We start from the raw sequence: 20,595 nt of genomic DNA on the forward strand, positions 1-20,595 counted from the left end.
TGGACTGGGGCGCAGTTGTTGCTTGCATTCTTAAAAGCAAAGATTTTTCTCTGGGAAAGCTCTTTGGAATATTTATTATGGTGTTGGACAACTTTTCCGTGATTGCTCCAGTAAGGTCTTTGGATATGGAAAGTGACCTTTTCATAAATTGTTCGTGCAGTTGTGTGCACATAAAGGTTTTATGACACGCAGCGCATTTAAGATTTGCCTCAGCAAAATCGGAGAAGGGTTTTTCCACTGCTGTGGAGAGGCATGAATTTGAAGGTCTTCTGGATGTTTTGGGAGGTGACCTCCTGAGAGATGCATACTTGCTACTTCGCAAACAACCCTTTAAAAAGGTTGAATAAAGGTCTTCTGTAACTTGGTTTTCTCAGTTTTAAATTTAAGTGACTCAAGAGGTGTATCTAGTGTTTGTTATGGCATATCTATGTTCTTTTGTATTTACCTTGTGAAATCTCTTTCTGAAATCGTCTACTGAAATGCATTTATTTTCACATGTTGATGCAAATAGTGAAAGGCAGAGTATATTAAATGGAATGTTAGAATGGATGGTGGAAGGTGAAGAGTAAAAATGCGCACAGGTCTAGTGGTTGACTTTGTTTCCTATTCATAGACACAACAAGATAAAATTTTAAAAGGGAGGAATGATGGATGAATGTTAGTGGAAATACATTAAACTGCTAATGTTGTTGATACAGTATTATCTTGAAATGTGGTTTGGTAGTAGTTATCACACTGTACCTTCTTATCACTCTTTAAGTGCAGCTATCTGCTTCTCAAAAATGTTTTTTTCAGCTTTCAGAGCTCCTTATATTAAAAAAATCTTAAACCACCTGTCTTTCATATCCTTAACATGAAGAGCAGTAGATGGAGAAGAGAAACACGTGGGGAAGATGCATGTTGAAGTCTGAGGTTCTGGTTAGTTTGTACAGCGTATGGAATTGGACACTTGCACTGCCTGCATCGTGCAACCTCCAGAGCAGTATGATCAACCTGCCCTCCCCTTCCAAAGCTACCTTGCAGGTGTTCAAATCTTGGTTATTTGACCTGACTCCGCTTAAAAAAAGGAAAGCAGCTTCTAGGGCGTAGAACGATATCTTTTTGTTGAAAAGATGCCAATAAGCGATCAGCGAGAGAAGAGTTACTAAATCCATGCCAAGACATTTTCTTCCTTTCCCTGGCTGGCTGTGATGCTAAGACTGGAGGTGCGGGGTTGTGCCTCATGTGGGAGCAAAGGCAGAGCTGGACCAGATGTGCTGCTGGAATGGGCTTTGGACAGAGTTTGTGTGGGGGCAGGAGCATGTGAGCAGAGATGTGCAGATGTTGTGTTCTTGTTGTCTGTCTGTCTGTGCCAACTGGACATCTACAAAGAGCAGACATGGAGCTGCTGTGCTGAGGAAGAGCTTGTCCAATAATAATTTTTAAACAAACTCTGTGTTTGGGCCTGCATTTCTCTCCTGTGGTGGTAGAGCTCCTGTGAAAGACTTTGTAGAAGAGACGTGATAATCGTGCTTTGCTTTTCTTGCCTTATTCCTTCCCTTCTCCTCCTCTCATACTTTCTTCTTCTGTGAGCAACTACTTGTCTATGCACTTAAGTAATACTGTTCTTCCCTCTTTTCATCTTTGCTAGTGGTAATGCTGTTCTGTTTCCTTTGGAAATAGTTTCCTACTTCCAAGCTGGTTGTAGAGGAGTGTTTGGGAAGGCAGAAATGCCTAGTGGACCCCTCAGCCAATTTTCATTTCCATCTCTTCATCTAGGTTTTGGCTGCTTCACCAGCCAGCCACGTGGTAGCAATGGGAGAGCTCACCACGTTGTTCCTCGAGCGTCTAAGTGCTGCTCAGTGCTTACGAGCCAGCGGCCAGTGCTAGGGCTAGGGTGGCAAGACCAGAAGCGCAGACTTGTGTTTGGAGTGTTTTTCAAGGGGGAGTGCACCTTTGGAGGTCCTTTGAGGGAACAGGAGTTGATCCTTCACTGCTTGCTAACGTTCCTGTGTGCTTTTTCTCAATTTTTTTAAAAAGTTGATGTTTTGGGGGAGAACAGTGTTGTGGGGTTTTTTTTCCCCCTTTGCACAAAATAACAACCAAAAAAAAAAGTAGTGCAAAGTCTTCTGATTTTTTTTTTTTTTTCCTCCCCCTGTGTATTTTATCACAGATCAGTCCGTTTCCTTTCACTGGGATTTGGACAAGGTTTGGTTTTTTGCATTTTTGATGAGTGAAAAATGTCCAGGCATATCTTTGGGTAGCATTCACGGGCAGACTGACTATTTCTGCATTGCTACTAGGCTTCAGAAGGTGAGATGAAACATGATTTTTTTTTTTTTTTGAAAAACCCAAGCAACCCCACAATGCAACCCAAAAAATCAAACACTGTGTAGAATTCTAAGTGCAGAAACACATCTCTTCCTCTACTTGAGTGGCCAGAAAATCCTTTTATTCTAAAGGTTTATTACAGCGCTTACTTCTGTGTTATTTTATTAGCCCTGTAAAGTGGGGAAAGAGGCTTTTCTTCGTTTCCCAAGAAGCTAAACCCTGACTAAATAATGTAATGCCTATGCTTGAGAGCGTGAGGTTTTTCACTTCCTAGCGACCGTGCACAAATGCCACTTCCTGATCCCGATGGCAACGTTGGGAGCACGGTGTGTGAAATGCTGCCCATGCTTCTGCCCTCTCTAGTGACGGGGGGAGGCGGCTGGGCCGCGTTCCGGCCGCTCCGGCTGCGGTGGCTTCCCTTCTGAACGCCGCCTCTCCTGGCTGCGAGAGCTGGCGGCCTGGACGGGGCCTTGTGTCGCCCCGTGGCCGGGAAGCGTTGGGAGCTGCTGAAACTCCAGAGACTCCTGTCCGGCCTGCTGGAAGCTGGCTCTGGGAACAGCCGAAGCCCCTCTCCAGCGGCTGGGCTGGGGGCACGCCCCCCTTTTGCGGAGCGGGGGCCCCCTTTTGCGGAGCGGGGGCCCCCTTTTGCGGAGCGGGGGCCCCCTTTTGCGGAGCGGGGGCCCCCTTTTGCGGAGCGGGGGCCCCCTTTTGCGGAGCGGGGGCCCCCTTTTGCGGAGCGGGGGCCCCCTTTTGCGGAGCGGGGCACCTCTGCCCGCCTCGGAGCTGACTGTCAGTGGCCGTGGCAGCTGTGCTTTTTCTATTTTAGGGTTTTTTGTACTAGGGAGAACAGTAGGAAGGCTAAACAGCTGTTTCTTAGTGCTGGAAAAGTCAAAGGCTTTTGTTAAATTAATAAATCCTATATAAAATAAATAATTTTAGGCTGCCCAGGGAAGTGGATGAGTCCCCATCCCTGGAGGTATTTAAAAGACGTGTAGATGTGGTGCTCAGGGACACGGTTTAGTGGTGGGCTTGGCAGTGCTGGGTTTATGGTTGGACTTGATGATCTTAAGGGTCTTTTCCGACCTAAATGATTCTGCAATGATTATTATTATTATTATTATTATGGCTGTTGTATAATGCTTGTTACTGTATGCATTGAGAAAGAGAAAATAAAACTGTCATCTCTACAAGCTTCCTATTTTCTGTTTCCCTGAAGTGGCTAAGAAGCATAAAGGGAACCTAACCACCAAAAAAGGGCTAATGTACAATTAAATGGACTCTAAAGAGATTTTTAATTTTTCCAAGTCTGCTTTCCTTCATCTTCAATTCATTACGATATGAAGCCTTGGCAGATCCCACCTCTTCCCCCAATCCTAGTCATTTAAAAAGAAAAAGAATATTGCTACTTTTAAATATTTTTGCCTTTGGGCATGAAGTCCCTTTCATCCTCCTGGAGATTTCAGCAACTCCATGGCTTCCCAGAACTCTGAAATAAGCTTCGCATGTGATTTGTAACCTTTCTGGTTTGATTTCAAGGCTCTTCTCTTCGAAAAGAGTGATCCCACTCGGAGCTGAGCAGCAAGCCTGCAGAGGGGATAGCAACCGCAGTACGGCCCTGAGTGGTCGTGGGATGGGAAGCCGGAGCCCGGTGGCTCTGCGGGCTGGGCTCGGCCGCGCGTGCCTGGGGTTAGCCGATGACTGCAGTGTCTGTGCATGTTCAGAATGCGCCCGCGGAGGCACGGCGCCTTCCTGCTGCACAGCTGTGGGCTGGGCTGGGCCGAGGAGAGCTCCACACGGATCTTCCCTGCCCTCTCGCTTGTGACCGGAGCCGTCGCTCCTTTTTGCTTTGCCTCGCTCCTCGGTGAAGAGGAATCAATGAGATGGGGTTGTGCCTCTTAAACTTGGGCTGTTACGACGTCGTGTCTTGGTGAGCGAAGGGCTGGTTTGTTGAAGGCTGGTTTACCTCTGTCCATCCTTGGCCACCTGGCTTTATTTTTCCAGGCACATATTAAGAGGCCTTGTGTCACATAGGTTACCCTCTGAACACTTGCTCACGTGCATGTGCTAAATATATATTAGATCTGTGTAATAAGATGTACTATTTATCTCCAAGGTGAAATTTTGAAAGGGAGGATACGCAGTGGTAGTGCCTCACTGAAAGGAAATTATTTGATATTGTTAAAGCCCTTCTTTAAAAGGTACATATAATATGAGTCTGTGTCTTTAGAAAGAAAATTGAGACTCTTACGGTGTATATATCTGTTTACTTTTTTATGCTTTTTAAAATTACTTCAATTTGGTATTTGCTGACCATGTCACATTGTTAACATAAGCATTTTTTCAAGTCAAAGGTAGTTGAAGAAACTGTTACTGTAGTGCCAATAAGAAAAAGTGGCCAAGTGCCTATTGTACTAGCTGTTTTGGTGGAAAATGAATCACTCTTCTAAATGTGAAGAGATCACCTCAAAATTAAGGCGTGTTACCAGAAACCTACATAGTGTATTTCTCCATGGAGGGAACAAGTTTGGTATTTTCCCAAACAGTTAACAATGTTTACAGTCCAGGAATTCAGTATAAAATGAAATAAAACTCTCTAGATTGGTAACTGGTGGCATGAAATAAGCTTCACATGTCCTGTGCTGTCACCGAGAGGGTTAAATGCTGGACCTTCCAGTTTACTGATTAAAACGTGGAGTGTCTTGGTTCTTGCTCTGTTGAAATACCTAGATAATTAGAGTCAGCACTCGTAATTGTTGACTTGCACAAAGTGAATAAGCAAACAAAATAAAGGAGCTTCAATTTTGACACTTTCATAATAATGAACTAATAAACTAGTTAATGAGACGTTAATGCAAATATTTGTATCTTTGTGTGGCAAGTCAGATTTTGGGGGGGGAGGGGGGGTGCACAATATATATGGGCCACAAGTGCAGCAATGAGTCTCTGTATTACGAAACAAAAATATATGCAGTGAACATGTTTAAGTAATAGAAGTACTTTTAAGCTTGGCTTCTTGCCCGCGTGTGTTGCCTGACTGCTACACATGTAGCTGGCCTGACAGCCTTCCATGCCTGGAGCTGTTGTTGAGTAGGTACTTACCTCCGAGTGTGTGTTTGGGGAGCCGAGCTGCTTCAGCCATAACCTCTTGATTGCAGCTGGCCTGCGGCATTTGCTGCTCCCGCCTGTCCCGCAGACTTGCTCGCGCAGCCATGCTCGTGAGAGCTGTGGAGGAGCATCACCCAGTCCAGCTCTGCCTCTGCTGCGGAGCCACCCAATGGCAACAAAACTGTGCTTTGCAGGTGCAGCCGGCTTCACTTTGGGGAAATACGGCGAGAATATCCAGCCCTTCGTAGCTGGCTCTGTGCACAGGGAGAGCGCTTCATGAGTATAGTACCGTGTTTGGCTTGTACGTGTCCGTCTGTCTGTCCTCAGGCTTCTGACCCTCAGCTCTGTCTAGCTGATGGCCTGCGGAGGCAGGAATAGGAGGACACGGTCAGTGCTTTGGCTGGTTCTGCAGCCTGAATAAGCCTTCCTGTCTGGGGGAAGCTCAACCTGTTTTTTTTTAAGTGAGCGTAGCACTGCAGGAGCATTAATGAGGGAAGGGCTGGCTGGTACGTGGTGATATACCATGGAGTTGGAAAACCAGCTAAGTAAAGAAAGGAGCAATTGGGCTGTAAGGAATAGTAACAGTCATGAAGGAGAGTGTCTCCATTTCCAACCCAGGAGTTCTTCACCAGAAATGTTTCATCTTTACAGCAGATAATTGATCTGTACTGGTCTGTGGACACATCAGGATCTGCAGCAGTTCACATGTATGTGGTCAATGTTACTCTGTCTTCATGCTCTATTAAATGGATCCGCAGCCCGTGTGTCAAGTAGATCGCTCACCCTGCCTTCAGACGAGAGCAGTCTTTCCAAAAGACAGGTAGCGTGTTTAGAGTTGCAGTGCCTCCGTTCATCGCTTGTAAGGGATGTCAGGTTCGCTCTGCATGGGCTGATTAATTGCCCGGTGGCTGCGCAGTCACTTCCTGGCCCCTTCTGGGACTGCAGAGCTCCTCCGGGAGGTGGCACGTGAGGGGAGGTGGGATTCTGCCAGAACCGCTCCTCTGGCTTGCGTGAGGTTTGCTCAGTCTTGAAGGGTGCTTGGGTCAAGAAAAGAAGGAAGGAAGCGTTAGGCTGGATCAAGCTGGCTGCAAGCCAGGATGAATTTTCCTTGTGGAGCTGGTGTGGCTCTCGGATGGTAGCTTAGTTGTCCTACTCCATGTAGCAACTATTTCTGCTGGTACCTCGTGGCCGAAACGGCTGCTACTGCAGCCTGCAAACCTCCTCAGCTCTGTCCTCCCCGGCCGGTGCTTGTCAGTGACGGCAGAAATGTCCCGCTCGCTGGGAGGCACTGCCGTCCTCGCTGCTGAAGGGCTGTCTGGGGAGGGCTGTCCTTACCATCTTGTACTCTTTCAGGCGGGTCGTGACCATGCCTTGGAATTCCCTTGTAGGTCTCTGGCTTTGAATGCCTTCGGAATTCCAGCCAGACAGACCACGATTAAGGGCTTGTGTGTTACAGTATCAGTTGTGTTTTACTGCTGCTGTTGTGGAAGGAACAGAAGTTTGACTATAGGAGTGTTTGGTATAATTTTTTTTTTTCTTATTTTAAAAAGTTCCACAAAATTAGCAAAGTTATTACTTCATACCTGTATGACTGGGATGGTGCATACCAGTACTTGAAATCAATGTGACAGATGCAGTCTGATTTCAGGATTCTTTCCCTAATTTAGTTTTTGTTAGTGGTTCAAAAATGGAAAATTATGTTTCTGTATTTGTTCATTGTAGGAGGAGGGGAGGAAGACAAAGCAGAAAACAAACTGAGTTATATTCCCAGTGGGTAGACTCTAATGATAGGCTTGAAAAAGTCCTACACGTGGTATGCTCAGCTGCTCTTTCAGAAGCATCCACTGTATTTGTGGCTGGAAATTTTTCTTGTGTGTTAGAACTGAAAAAGGGAATGTAAATATGAGTTAAGTTGCCATAAACGTGTGTGTGTATGCACGGGATGTGTGTAACAGAGAGCAGCAACTTGTCCTGTCCTTCACAGCCGTGCCTCTTTGCACATGGCTGTTTCCCGCCACGGGCACCTGTATTTTCCAGGAAACTGAAGAGCTTCCAGTGTTCCCGTTAGCAGGTCGTGACCTGAGTGACCCGGAGCTGTGTGTTTAAAGGCACGTGTGTTCCCCAGAGCGGCAGCGTGTGTGGTGCTGCGCGGAGGGAGTGGGTTTTTCCCAGCTAAGGATCTCCAGACTCTGCTGAGGATACTTAGTGGATTAGTGTCCTACTCTATACATTCTCTTAAAAGTTACTCCTTTTACTTAGCCAAAGCGTCTGGAGTTGGAAGGGAGGTGTTGTGCCTGCTGACAGTGTGTGCTGCTTCTCGCTTTACTTTTTATCTCCGTGGTTACTCAGCCTGGCAAGGTACTCCTCAAAGGCTTGTCTTCCTGGGAAAGTCGGTCCAGATTTACTTTTCAAGCAACCTGGTCAATCCTGCTAAATCCTGCATAGCTGTGTCCACTGCAAATTTAAATGGCCTTAATTTGATTTAGTTCAAGTAATTTCCGGAATGCTATTTCCATATAGAAATACGATGTGGTTTAGCAAATTTTAAATTTGCACTGTTTGTTAGGTTTTTTTTCCTCTGCTGAGTGTCCCTGTGTAGGTGACCATTCCATGTTGTATACCTGCAGTAGTGTATGTGCGAGAGGTGACGTAAAATGTCACTGAACTCCTGAAATTTGAGTACTTGGAGTGGGCAGATATGACTGGTATTTCTGTGATGGTGTAAGCTCATATCTTTGTCTTGCTGAAAGGGCTAAATTAGTATCGTTAGCTCCTACTTGGTGGTTCTTCAGTGCGAGCTGCAAGTAATATTTCTTGCTTTAAACAGAAGGTTTTGTCTAATGATTTTGTTAGCTCTGTATAACTGAATCTATTAAGAATACAATGGTGTTTTTTCCTCAACTCTCCCCTTCTACAGATGATGAACGGAAGCTAAGTACGGTCCACTACGAATGTGTGTGTGAAGGCATGTCCTGTGGGAATGGAGATCGTTGTCAAGGCCAGCAATGTTTTGCTTCCCTGAGCATTAATGACGGTGCTAAGGTTTACCAGAAAGGCTGCTTCCAAGTCTACGAACAAGGGAAAATGACGTGCAAAACGCCTCCATCTCCTGACCAAGCTGTTGAGTGCTGCCAAGGATACCTCTGCAACATGAATATCACTGCACAGTTGCCTTCTTCTAAAGGTGAGAAGTTAATAAATAGTGAATTCTGAGAAGGAAGAAAGGTTCAGGTTTCATTTGATGTGATGGGAGTGAGATGGCTTCAGTGCTAGGAAAAGCAAGTGCTTAACCAACACAGTAAGGCCCTCTTATCTTTGTTCCCCACCCTGGGGCCCACTGGCACACATCTGATGTCCACAGGTTGAGTGATCTGTATTTGCTGGATGAATGCTAGGGGTGAACATGCGCAGTCAGGGTCAGGACTGAGTTGCTGCCCGTGAGGGAATTGCAGGGTCACAGGTGGGGTTTGTCCTGGAGGGACAGGGTGGGTACAGCTCTGCAGGGAGTCGCTGCGGTAGCATCCTTCCTGTAAGTGTATCTGGCTGTATTGTGGCCTCTCTTCCAGACTAGGTGGCTACCAAGTTAAGTGTTGGTGTCAGTGCTACTGGTTTTAAAGACTTTCTCTGGGAGTTTGCAAATTTATTTTTTCTCTCTCTCTTTTTTTTTTTTTTTTTTTTTCCTTCTCCCCTCTCTGTTCCAAGGGCAAAGCTTTCAAGGAGAAGCTGCAGGTTACAGCATGGAAACACTAATCATTGTTATACTGGCTCCTGTGATAGTGTTGATAGTTTTTTCTGCAGTAGCTGTGCTGATCATCCGCAGAATACAGAAAAACCATATGGAGAGGCTCAATTCTAGAGATGCAGAATATGGCACAATTGAGGGACTCATTGCATCAAATGTTGGAGACAGCACGTTGGCAGTAAGTAACCTATGTGCATGGAGAAAATCTGTGTGAGCTTTCTTCACTTCCAAGCTCCCCTCGTACCCTCCAGATACGGCCATATCAGTAACAGGACCTTTTTCTGTCAGGGGATGCCATTTAGCATCAGGACTTCTGTGGTGACGTTCCTATGCTCGCAAAGCTGTAGTTTAAATGGAATTTAACCAAAAGATAGCTTTTGCAAGTATAGCTCCTTTGACCTGGAGAATTGCTATAAACTGTAGTCAGACTGTTTATGTTCCTAGAAGCAATGTCTAAACAGCAAAACAGAGTTTGTCTGATTGTTGGGTAGCCTGAAGTGATATGAAAGGTGTAAAAATGTGCTGCACTTTTGATACACGAAAGACAGCCTGAAAGGTTGGTAAAGATGTGATGCTAGGGGAAGAAGAAAATACAGATATATCTAACTTTTAAAAACTTCAAACCTTATTCCCATGGTCTTAGTAGAAGAGCTCTTGGATGACTAGGAAATTAGTGAAATTTTGTTGACAGAAGAACAGTAGGAATTTTAAGAGATGAGAACCACTTCCTCAAAATTAAGTTTTTAAAGTATGTTCTTGTTCACACAGTCTCTGGAAAATAAAATTACATGGGGAGGTGTTTCATTTTTAAAGACTTAATGTATCTTACCCTTTCACTTGATGCCAGGAAAGAAGTGTTCCCAGCAGCTTTCACATGCTTTATTGAAACTGAGCAAGTAAGACTTCAGAGGCAACTTGAGTGTTTCTGAAACCAATGCAAAGAGAGGTTATTTCCTCCTTGCATTTCTAAGATAAAACCTCTTCAACATTAAGATGTTGGAAAACATTTTCCATTTTGGTGCTTTCCTGCCATAATGTGCTTCCACTGCAGAGTTGAAACGTGGCTAAAGAAAAATGGTGCAAAACACCAATATTTTTAATGATACCCTATTAAATATATTGACTGGGTATTTTCTGTGTTTTGGATTGTGTTTCTCTCTGTAGGAGACAGAAACTGAAATGGGTATTTCTTTAAGTGGGGAATAACCTTCGATTATTTTCCTTAGAAAGTGTTGGTTACCACCAACTAGGGAAGCGGTTTTGACTATGTCCGAAAAAATACCCAGAAAGCAGTTGCGCCTTCTCATCTGAAGGCTGACAACCACTTGGAGACCCAGCTATGGGAATTTATTAGAAGAAAGATCCGTGGGACCGCTCAAAAAATGCAGCTGTTTTGGGGAGCTGGAAACTCTTCCTTGCATCTCTTTGTTTTGAGGCAGAGATGCTTCTACAAAATACTGCTGTGAATAAGTGCTGGAAGAGTCACATGGAAAACCCTTGCATTCACAAGACAGTATGTCCTGACAAGTAAGTTTTCAGGGTTTGAGATGGCCAGTAAGGGGCACCATTGGAGCAGGGAAGATTCTTCTTTAAGGAAGAATAGGTTGAAGCTGAGTAATCAGACTCCTGGTCATCTGGATGCCCCAATATGTGTTTTTGAAATGGCCTGTGTGGGGGCATGAGTAAGTAAAGCAGTGCTTCAGCCAGGAAGAAGAGCTGGGTTCTCTTAAGGGGATTTGGGGGTATGATGGAGACACACAGCGTGGCAAGGGGTAAGGAGAGGATGGGTAGGAATCAGTTGTTTGCCTCTTACAGTACAGTAACAGGGGGAGGCATCAAAATTAACAAGTAAGAGCAAGGATAAAAATAAGGAAGGTGCTTCTTAACACAGTGGTAATTGAACCAGTGGAACTCCTTGCCTGACGATTTTTCTAGATGCTACAGGTTTGTATACATTCCAAGAGCAACAGGATGAGAAGACTGTTTGTTGTTAAGCACATAAAAAATTAAAAAAAAAAAAAATCAATCCAGCTAAGGAAGTCCCTGAGCTGAATGTGCTTGGAGGCTGGGAGAACATTAGAGGAAAGTGTCATGTATGTTAAAGTATTCCCGTATTCACTTCTAATTCACTTCACTTCTAGTATCCCAATATTCCAATACCCCAATGCCCCTATATACTTCCATATGTCTAATACTCCTATATGTCTACTACTCCAATTCACTCCACTTGCAATACCCTAATAAATGGCATTGCTTTTGGGTACGGTCAGAGACAAGATACCGATTTAGAGGGACCTGAGGGTGGCCTCTGATAACAGAGTTCTGACTTTTAAATGCTGGCTTCCTTGGTAAGATGGAGCAATGGAAGTTGCCTCCCTCTTAGAGCTTGAAATGTCCGGGCACTTCACGTAACTGCAGGTTCAAGCGTGGCGCGAACTGCAGCAGGTTCTACTACTGCCCTGCTATTTTGCTTCAGCTTGGCCCTATGTAAACTATACTTGGTAATTTTTTTTTTTTTAATACCTTTGGCTCTCTTTAATTAGCTCATAAGGCTTGATTCTGTGTTAGTGTTTTAAAACAGCCAGTTTTGATATGTTCACCATGAACTAGGCATGTGTGCCGCTGGTTATCTGTCTTTAAGCATTGATGTGCAGCTTTTACCAGCTCTTATCTCTGATTATCAGTGCAAGACCATTTCCATTCCATTTGCAAACCTTTTGCACTTCAAGTCATTTAATGTTACTTGGAAACGGTGATAAAACCCGAGAAGAAGAAATCAAAATTCTTTTTAAAAGAAATTGGAGAAGTTGCTAACTGTAAAGGCTTGGTCTGATGGAGCTGTTTTGTTCTCGGCTGTCAGACGCTCTTAGCTGTATGATTGCAGTGCCTCTGGTGTGCCTCTTGAGTGTTGGTGATGTAAAAAAAGAAAAAAAATTGATAGTTCCTTGTTTCTAAATGGTCATCTAAACAGTAAGTATTTTTTAAATTCCACGTTTTTCTTCTCCATTGTGTGTTTTAAATTGCTGGCTTTGTTACACATTAGGTTAGTTTACATTTAGGATTAATCGCTATAGTGTAGCAAATGCTTAAAGCCCTAAGCTTCCTGATGGGGAATGGAAAGAGCTCTGGCCTCTTCAAATCTTGTTTTTACAGTTGCTGCAGATAAGTTTCGGGTTTTTTGCCTCTGATACAAGCAGGAAGGAAAATAGGCTCTCGGTTTGTTTTAAAAAGCAAAATAGCAGTCTCCTGTCATTCTTAGATTATCTTTTTCTTGAGCACTCATTAAAAAACTGTTAGGAGAAATGAGATTTTCTCAGGTCTGGTTAAAGCCCAGTAGTGCAGTTTATTGGAAATATTAGAAAGTTGATTATGCTTATGCTTTTTTTAATCCTGTTTTCCTTTGTAAAGGAAAAAAAAGCCCAGTAATACAGTTGTTAATGCTTTGAACTAGTACAGAAGTCCTAGCCATAAAAGTAGCTGGGTAATAGCATTTTAAAAGGCTAATAGGATTTTAACATTCGGTTAGAATCTCACTCATGGTTTTTTATAAGCTTACAGTTTAAAGTCTGGTTTCCACGCACTAAAAGTACCAGAAACAGATAAAAACTTTTCAGAAAGACTTGTTACGGAAGATTTTCTGCGGTATCTATGATATGTCCTCTATCACCTTGTTTATTTTAAACTTTAAAACTGTTTTTAGTTATAAATAACTGTACCAAACTTGAATAGTTTGGGCCAACACTTCCCATGACTGTTATCTGCCACAGAATGACTTTTTTTGAGAGAGACTCTTCATCTAGCGTGGTTCAGCCACTTTAGGGAAGGAGACTTACAATAAATTATTTTGGTGTTGTCTTTTACAGACGTTCTGATTTGGGGCAGGGACTTGAAATTTAGCAGAGGAAGCCCTGTGGTGCTGGGTGTGCTTGTGGCCGTTCTTCTCAGGGCTCTCTCTTTTGAGCCACTTCGAAAGCTTACGGCTTAAAAGATCTGTCCGTAGACGTGTGAGTCCGTTCCCCCGTGGATGCGTGGTGCCCCACATGGAGACGGGGCTCGTTTCTGCCCCGAGCCAAGGCACCCGTGCGGTGTTTTGGGCCGCAGGGCCGAGGTGGGGAAGAGGAGGGTGCGCAGCTTGGGAGCGGGCAGCGGGGGGGAGGCGGTCGCTGATGTACGGGGCCAAGGGAATCATGATAGCAAGGGCAGAAACAGGAGCTGGGGTGGGAAACGGGCAAGGGGCGTATGGCAAAGGAGCAAGGGAAGGAAGGTTGGGACTAAGGTGGAGGGAAGAGATGAAAAGGTAATGGAGGAAAAGGACTGAAAGCTGGATGGGGGGCAGAATGAGGGATGAGCAAAGAGCCTGTACTGGAGGACTGTTACTCTCAAACTATCTCAATTCTCTGTGTAATGCATGTGAAATAAACTCTAACCAAAGCATGGATCTCTCCCCTTCTCTGCTGAAGGTAATGGGCTTCTGCAGCTAGCCCTCGTTGCCATACTGCAGAGGATGTGTCTACGCATCTTGATCTGGTAGATTACCTGCAAAACAGCAAAATACTGAATGATTTCGTTTCTCTTCACTGTTACTAAATTAATTTTTAGCACTTATTTTTGGGATTTGATTGCTAGAACAGAGCTGTCTGGTGACATTAAGATGGTGTGTGGTTTTTAGGGCATCTGTGCGAATCTGACAAGTATGATACAGGACCTGTTGGATACCTCTTCTCTGGGGTTGTGTCTGCAGGTCAGTGAGACACACTAGGACATCCCAAATAGCCCTGGGTGCTGTTAACCAGCAGTTCAGCAGTGCTTCCTGCGGTGTCAAGCAAGGCGGTGAAGATCGCTGCAGCAGCCTTCCTCCTGCTCTGTTACAGCTGAAGCTCTGCTTTGCAGGGGCATGCAGTTTCATAAATCCATGCTCAGACTCAAAAGTGGGGAGGATGGTGCATGGACGATGGGGTCCTGGGCTGCTGTGCAAACCCACCCGCTGGTTCAGCCCTTCCAGAGGGGTTTGGTTTTGGGGTGCTCGCCTGCCCCACCTGCCAGAGCACGCTTTGCAGCGGGGGCTCAGCAGGACAGCGGAGCAGCGAAGCACGTCTCCAGCCCCGGTGAAATTGGTGGCCTTAAATGTGCAATTAAAAGTTGAAGGAAAACATTTTACAAGCAAGCGATGCTTTTGCCTTACTGACAGATCACACTGCTGCAGCTCCAGACAGCAGAACTTGCTGGTGCAGGACGGCGCGGGTGTCCTTGGCAGCCGTGCCGTCGGGCTGCGCGGAGGCTGGCGGGGCGGGCGCTTGTGCGGGCGAGCAGCGGTGTCAGCTGCCGGCTGGTCCCCGCGGGCGGGTGCCTCCCCCGTCCCGGTACCCCTGAGGCATCCCTGGCCGTGAACCCCGTGCTGAGAGGTGTAGCCTCTCCACTCGGCTCGCATGGGCCCAAAAGACACCCATCGGTAGGGTTTGTGTGGTGGGTTGTTCTTTTTTTTCTTTTTTTTTCTTTTTTTTTTTTTTGCAAAACTGACCCTCCTCTCCATATTGCTTCAGTCAAAATGGTCAGCTGAGCACAAACTGTGTGCTGGCCACTGATTAAAAAGATGCTGAAAAATCCCGTTGGGTCACAGGAATGTGTTGGTTTTATCTGTCTTGCCATTTCAATTAGAAACTGTCAGATGTGGCTGTTTCTAGAGTCTGCTTATATTAATAGAAAAAGTTCAAAGTTCTGAATGTCTCTCTCTAACGCGTGGTTCTTCATAGGGAATTGTAAAACAGATTTTGAGAGTATCTGATACCACAAATTGGTGGGGCTGGGACACGACCTTAGCTCTAATTAGTGAAAATACATTTGTGTTGCTGTGCCCTTCTAGTCATCTTGACTAGGAAGAAACCACAGGTAACTGGAAGAATAGGAAAAGTCTGCGTGAACATTCAGAAGTAAATGCTGTTTTTCTTTTTGCTAAGTGTAAATGGATGAAGGCCTTGGGTATAGGAGGAATCGGAGAAAGTAAGTTTATTCTTATTGGAGTGGCTCAAATCATTGCAAGACAGAAAATTTTGGAGAAAAAAGTTGATATTAACCTCTTTGAAGTAGGTGACACGCAGAATTGAGAGCATAAGCTAAGTAAGAGAACAGCGAAGTGCTGAAAAAGGGTGGAATTTCACTACAGAGGATAGCTCGTAAGCTACAAGTGAGCTTCCAGGTTCACAGGCAGTAAAGTTACTGTCACTTATGTATTAAATGAAATGATTTATTTATTAAACAAAGTGATACTGTAATGCCAAATAAGATAGAGACAGAATAAGAAATCTGAGAATGAAATTATGCTTGATTTGTTTGCTGTTCGTTGTTTTGTGTAAAATTTCCAACAGAAAGTGATTATGCGTAAGTTATGGCTCCCCTACCAGTCTCTTGTGTGCATGGGATGTTCTTTGAAGTGGTAGAATCCTGTGAAGAGCATTCTCGGACCACTGTGTGGTGATGGCAACAGTATGTCTTGATCCTGAGTGACCGAATGGCATCACCAGAGCCACTGAGATACCTATGAGCTTGTGTATTTAAACAGGGAAAAAAATGTATCATAGCGTATAAACTTCTGCTTTTCCTTTTGAACAGGATTTATTGGATCATTCCTGCACGTCTGGAAGTGGGTCTGGACTTCCTTTCTTGGTGCAAAGAACAGTGGCTCGCCAGATCACACTTGTCGAGTGTGTAGGTTAGTATAAGTCTTGTTCCCATCTAGTGCCAAATCTTGGTAACAAATGCATCGAGAAAGCTTTATCTCCCATCCTAATTATCTGGTTTTTCTCAGTTGCTTATATAATATATGAAACTTCTCAGGCTTCAGCTTACAAAACATACTTGATTTTGGAAAGTGAAATGAAAAAATTCCATTCAGATCTATGCAGAAGAAAGGGGCAAGTATCATCTGTGCTTTACGATGGAAAAAATTTAAGCTTTGTTCAGTAAGGTGATGTTAGAAAATACAAACTAGGCTTGTCTGGGTACTACTTTGTAAGTGAAATAAAATATGTTTTCAGAAAAGCAAGCTCAATTTGATGTTTGAAAATGTCAAACTGTGAAACAAACATTTGTTTGTTAAATGGTGTTCGATTAGAAAGCTTCAGAATTACAAAAGGATCATCTGGATTTGAGATCTGGAGTTGAAGCATCAAGCAAAGTGGCTAAAGTGGCATTTAAAAAAAGAAGTGTTATTGTGTGCCATTAGAATGGTAACATGGATGTTTTGTAGCTTACTTGCTCTGCACTGTTGCTTTGGGACTGTGCAGGCAATGACGTCCTGTTGCTGTTCTTTTCCCCCTAAAAGAGAGAATCTCTCTAGTAATTCGTCCCTAAAACTCTCCTGGGTCTTTAGTTTTTTTCCAGGACTTTAGTGTTAATTTATCAATCCATTAAATTTTTCTTCAGCATATATATGTTTTTTTTTTTTTTTTTAAAATTAATTAATTGAATAGTGTTAAATTTGAATTTAGTAATTTTTGGAAGCATTTGGGTCAAAGTTATCCTGAGGCAGAGACACTGAGCCAAGAAGCCATTCTGGCACTAAAGAGGTGAGGAACGCATGATAATGAATTATTCTATTAGGAAAAAGACTGTTTTAAATATGTTTTATGCTGCTGCTTCAGTGACTTGAACTCAGAACAGGTTAGCACCTTCTTGTAAGTCACTAGAAGTTTTAACTCATCAGGGTGTTAAACCAAGCCCCAGACTAAAACAGATGAATCTGTAGGGACTGGGTCTGCATTTTACCAGAGTTTCTTTGCTTCTGGCTTATAGTATGTATTGAGTAGGCACAAACACAGACACTTGCATTAAATCCAAGTGTACATCCTGTAATGCTCTGCAATTTCTCTTCATAGATACTGTAGAATATGATATGCATGATGATTTTGCCTGCAGTATAGACATACCTTTCTGTGCGTGTCTGGAGTTATACCTGCTCCCAAGTTAACTCAGGCTGGCACTGTTTCCAAGACCAGTAGCAGAACCAGATGAAAGTGCTTGTGCAGGAAGTGTCTTCTGGGTGACAGCATTGAGGCATCGGTGTTGGGTATCTCTCTTCATTTGCTTATACCTGCTGCTGATTTATACGTGCCTCTAAAGAACACTGAACTGCAGAGCAACGAAGGGCAGAATTTGGATATTTATAGTTGTTAAATCTGGCACAATTCACTGCACAAAGCCTGAGGCTATTGTATTCAGGCTGTAATGAAAATGGCAATGATCAGAACTTTTCCAGTGTGCCTTGTCCAGGATATTCCTTTGCTGTTGGACACTTGATAATTTCATACATTCTTTTAAGCTATTTGTGTAAAAAGCTTGGCATGCAGATAGTGTGCCCTGATCTCCACAGGACAGGGGTAGGTTTCTTGGGTTTCTTTTCTGTGGGTTTTTCTTTATCCTTTTTTGTTTGTGGGTGGGTTTTGGGGTTTTTTTTTTTTTGGTGTTGGGGTTGTGGTTTTTTTTTTAAATTGTCATTCTGCATTTTGTGTGACTGTCTCTGCCGATTGTTTTTGCCAGGGCTGATGATATAATAGAAATGTAAGCACTGTGTCCCCAGCATTACATATACTGTCCTCCTAACTTCAGAATTCATAGATTTATTTGTATAGTGTACACGGACCTTGTAGTATGTTGCCTAAGTTGCTTAAGCTGCAAAAGTGCTTTCATTGCTGGTAGTTGAATAATTACACCTGCCCAGTACAAGTACTCTGTATACTGTACCGATGTGCAAGGAGGAGAGATCCATACTCTCAGAGCTTGCAGTTGAAACAAACAGGAAAAATTAAGGGACTGTGGAGCACGGTGTGACTGTAGAAGTGGTAAAAAGTGTATGCAGGTGTGATCAAACTACATCAGTGTGGTATTTGGGCCATAACTGTTGAGTTTCCACCCTATTAGCTAATCCTGTCCTTCTGCCCTATGAAGATTGTTAGTTGACAACCATTAGTTTTTTTTTTTTCCCCAACCAGGAAAGGGCCGTTATGGAGAAGTTTGGAGGGGTCAGTGGCAAGGAGAAAATGTTGCTGTGAAGATCTTCTCTTCCAGGGATGAAAAATCCTGGTTCAGGGAAACCGAATTGTACAACACTGTATTGCTGCGGCATGAAAATATTTTAGGTAAGTAGAACAACCATGTTCGTGTTCCTAGTGTAGCTGGCGTAAAGGTGAGTTAACTGAACAGTTCACTTGCAAAGCACTGGAGATTTGCTGGGTATCTTGCAGTCTTTGAGATTAGGCTCTTGTGTTTGTGATAAATACTTGAAGGGGAATTTTAAGGGGAGACTTGCAGGAGGAGACTTGAAGTCTGAGTCTCAACTGGAGAAAGTGTCATAGCGACCATGAATCATTGTCCTCCTGCAGAAATACTCTAGCAAGAAGCAGTCAACCAGATTTAATTAATTGCTGGCAGCACAGTGTGTGGAGAAGAATGGAGGTGCCACTGACCCACATGCTGAGAATTCAGCCTTGCAGCTCATGTTGCAGGGCAGCCAAATGGCAAAAGAGTATCGCACAATATGTTAGGTGGAAAAGTTGTAGTGGATTTAGGTTTTTTTATAACATTGGTTTACCTGGGAGAAATAGAGGGAGAAAAAGTGGGGACGAGTTCATAATGAGATTTAAATATTTGAATACTTTTTCCTTGTGCCTGAATAAACTACAGTATGAATCCGTTATTTGCTTCCGTTGAACTGTTCTGCTTGGGGTCAACCTAAGCTCCTTTGGTGTTTAAACTTCAAGTATAGCTGCCTCTTTATGATGTATCTCACTTCCCTGTAAATATGAAAGTATGATGATTTTGAATTTTTCTGCACCCCTTGTACCTTGTGTGCTCAGTTCTGAGAGCTTAGACAATGGGGTTTTTGTGTTGTGAGCCATGGCTGAAGTTTAAGCAGCCCTTTTGATTCCTAGTAGACATGACCTTATTTCACTCGTGTGCCACCTTTACAAATAAAAGCAGCAGCGTGTTTTCTGTGTGCCAACATTACCTCAACCACAATCTGTCTGTCTTCAATCAGTTTTACTTGGGCTCCTTATTCTTGTTTCCTGTCAGAGAATATTCCTTGGCTCTATAGTTCACCCTGCTAGTCATTTGTCTAATGTTTCCTGAAGCAGTTCCTTTGTTACTACAAAAAGAATTTGGTGGCCTCCTGAAATGTGAATTATTGAACTTTCCTTCCCGAGAGAGCAAGTAACTTGGCAGAAATTACATTACACATTTCCCATGTTCCTCTGTCTGTGTTTAGTCTTTCTTGATAACTGTCAAATTTCTTGGCTATTTTATAGAATTTTTTTAGATGCAATATTAAACAATATCACAGATTACAAAAGTGTCACATTGTGCAGAAATCTGACTTCAGGAGAGAAAGTAGTGGGTGTTCTTTCTGACAAATGTCATATGTGGGCTTTTAATAAACATGATTTGTTCCTCTAACTTGGGAATAAAACTTTTCTTGCTTCCCAGCTAAAGCTGTTGAGGTCAACAGTGTGTTGATACACAATAAATTCAGAGGTAATAGGAAGGGAGCTACTCCTGAATTTTGGGTTCCATTTTAAGACACCACAGTTTTGAAAGCAGTTCTTGAGGTTCATGAGTTTTGAAGAGAAATTTTTCTCTGTTCCTTTGTAGAAAATAATTGTGAAATACAGCTATGATGCATAAAAGTGCTCTGCCTTACTTCACCATGGAAGTTGCACACCAGTTGAACTGTCTAGTATTTAAAGTAGAAGAATTACTGTTGTTTGTTTTTTGGTATGCTCACCTTCTGGTGCTGCCGCACTCTCCTTAGCCACCTGCTGCTTTTTATACCCCGTGGCTCCGTTGCGAGCTGGTGTGCAGTTAAGAAGGTCAGGCATTTGGAGCCTATGGCAGTTTAGAGCAGCCCCATAGGTCTGATAATTTGTCAGGCTGCAGAAATCCCTCTGCAGCCTTTTAAGCAATCAGAGACCATTGGAGAGCAAGTCGTTGTTGCGGTGACATGTGCCTTTTTCAATCTATATTTGGTCAGAAGGGTGTGATGTTTCCTGTGGGGACAGCAAGCTTTTGATATGTCAACTTTCTGATTGTTGAAGTGCTCCAAATAGACTTACCTTGGATGTAAATGTGAAGCTGGCACAACATACAGTGTCTGTTTATCGGGATGTGGTACATATGTGAAACACTGCCTGCTTGTTGTCCTTAAAAATGGAACTGATTACTTACGACTTCTCTATTTGAGGTATTACTTCCCTCCAGTGTAATCCTGTTGAGTGAACAGCAGCAGATGTGCTACAACCTGGTGGTCTTTTTGTTTAACTGGAAACTTCCTCACACTCAAATCCTTCAAAAAGAAGGAAAGAACGTAAAAATAAAAATAACTTATTTTTTTAAGTATGTGGTCGTAACAAGTAGTTACGTTTGGTGTGACTGACAAAATAAATATGTTC

At 43.4% G+C, this 20,595-nt stretch overlaps 1 protein-coding gene across 5 annotated transcripts in view; it reads left to right on the forward strand.

Annotated features, from left to right (window-relative positions):
* The window catches only part of ACVR1 (activin A receptor type 1), a 58,199-nt gene that overhangs the window by 25,469 nt on the left and 12,135 nt on the right, over positions 1-20,595 (forward strand). For 3 of the 5 annotated variants that reach the window (XM_075711586.1, XM_075711587.1, XM_075711588.1), the window contains 4 exons: positions 8,333-8,599; positions 9,118-9,335; positions 15,764-15,863; positions 18,142-18,288. In XM_075711586.1, coding sequence (XP_075567701.1) covers positions 8,333-8,599; positions 9,118-9,335; positions 15,764-15,863; positions 18,142-18,288 — 732 coding nt within the window. Of the gene's footprint in view, positions 1-8,332; positions 8,600-8,867; positions 8,876-9,117; positions 9,336-15,763; positions 15,864-18,141; positions 18,289-20,595 lie in introns of all 5 variants that reach the window. The other 2 variants (XM_075711585.1, XM_075711584.1) reach the window with 2 other exon arrangements.

The sequence above is a fragment of the Pelecanus crispus genome, chromosome 5 (genome assembly GCF_030463565.1).
Source record: "Pelecanus crispus isolate bPelCri1 chromosome 5, bPelCri1.pri, whole genome shotgun sequence".
Classification (NCBI taxonomy): domain Eukaryota; kingdom Metazoa; phylum Chordata; class Aves; order Pelecaniformes; family Pelecanidae; genus Pelecanus; species Pelecanus crispus.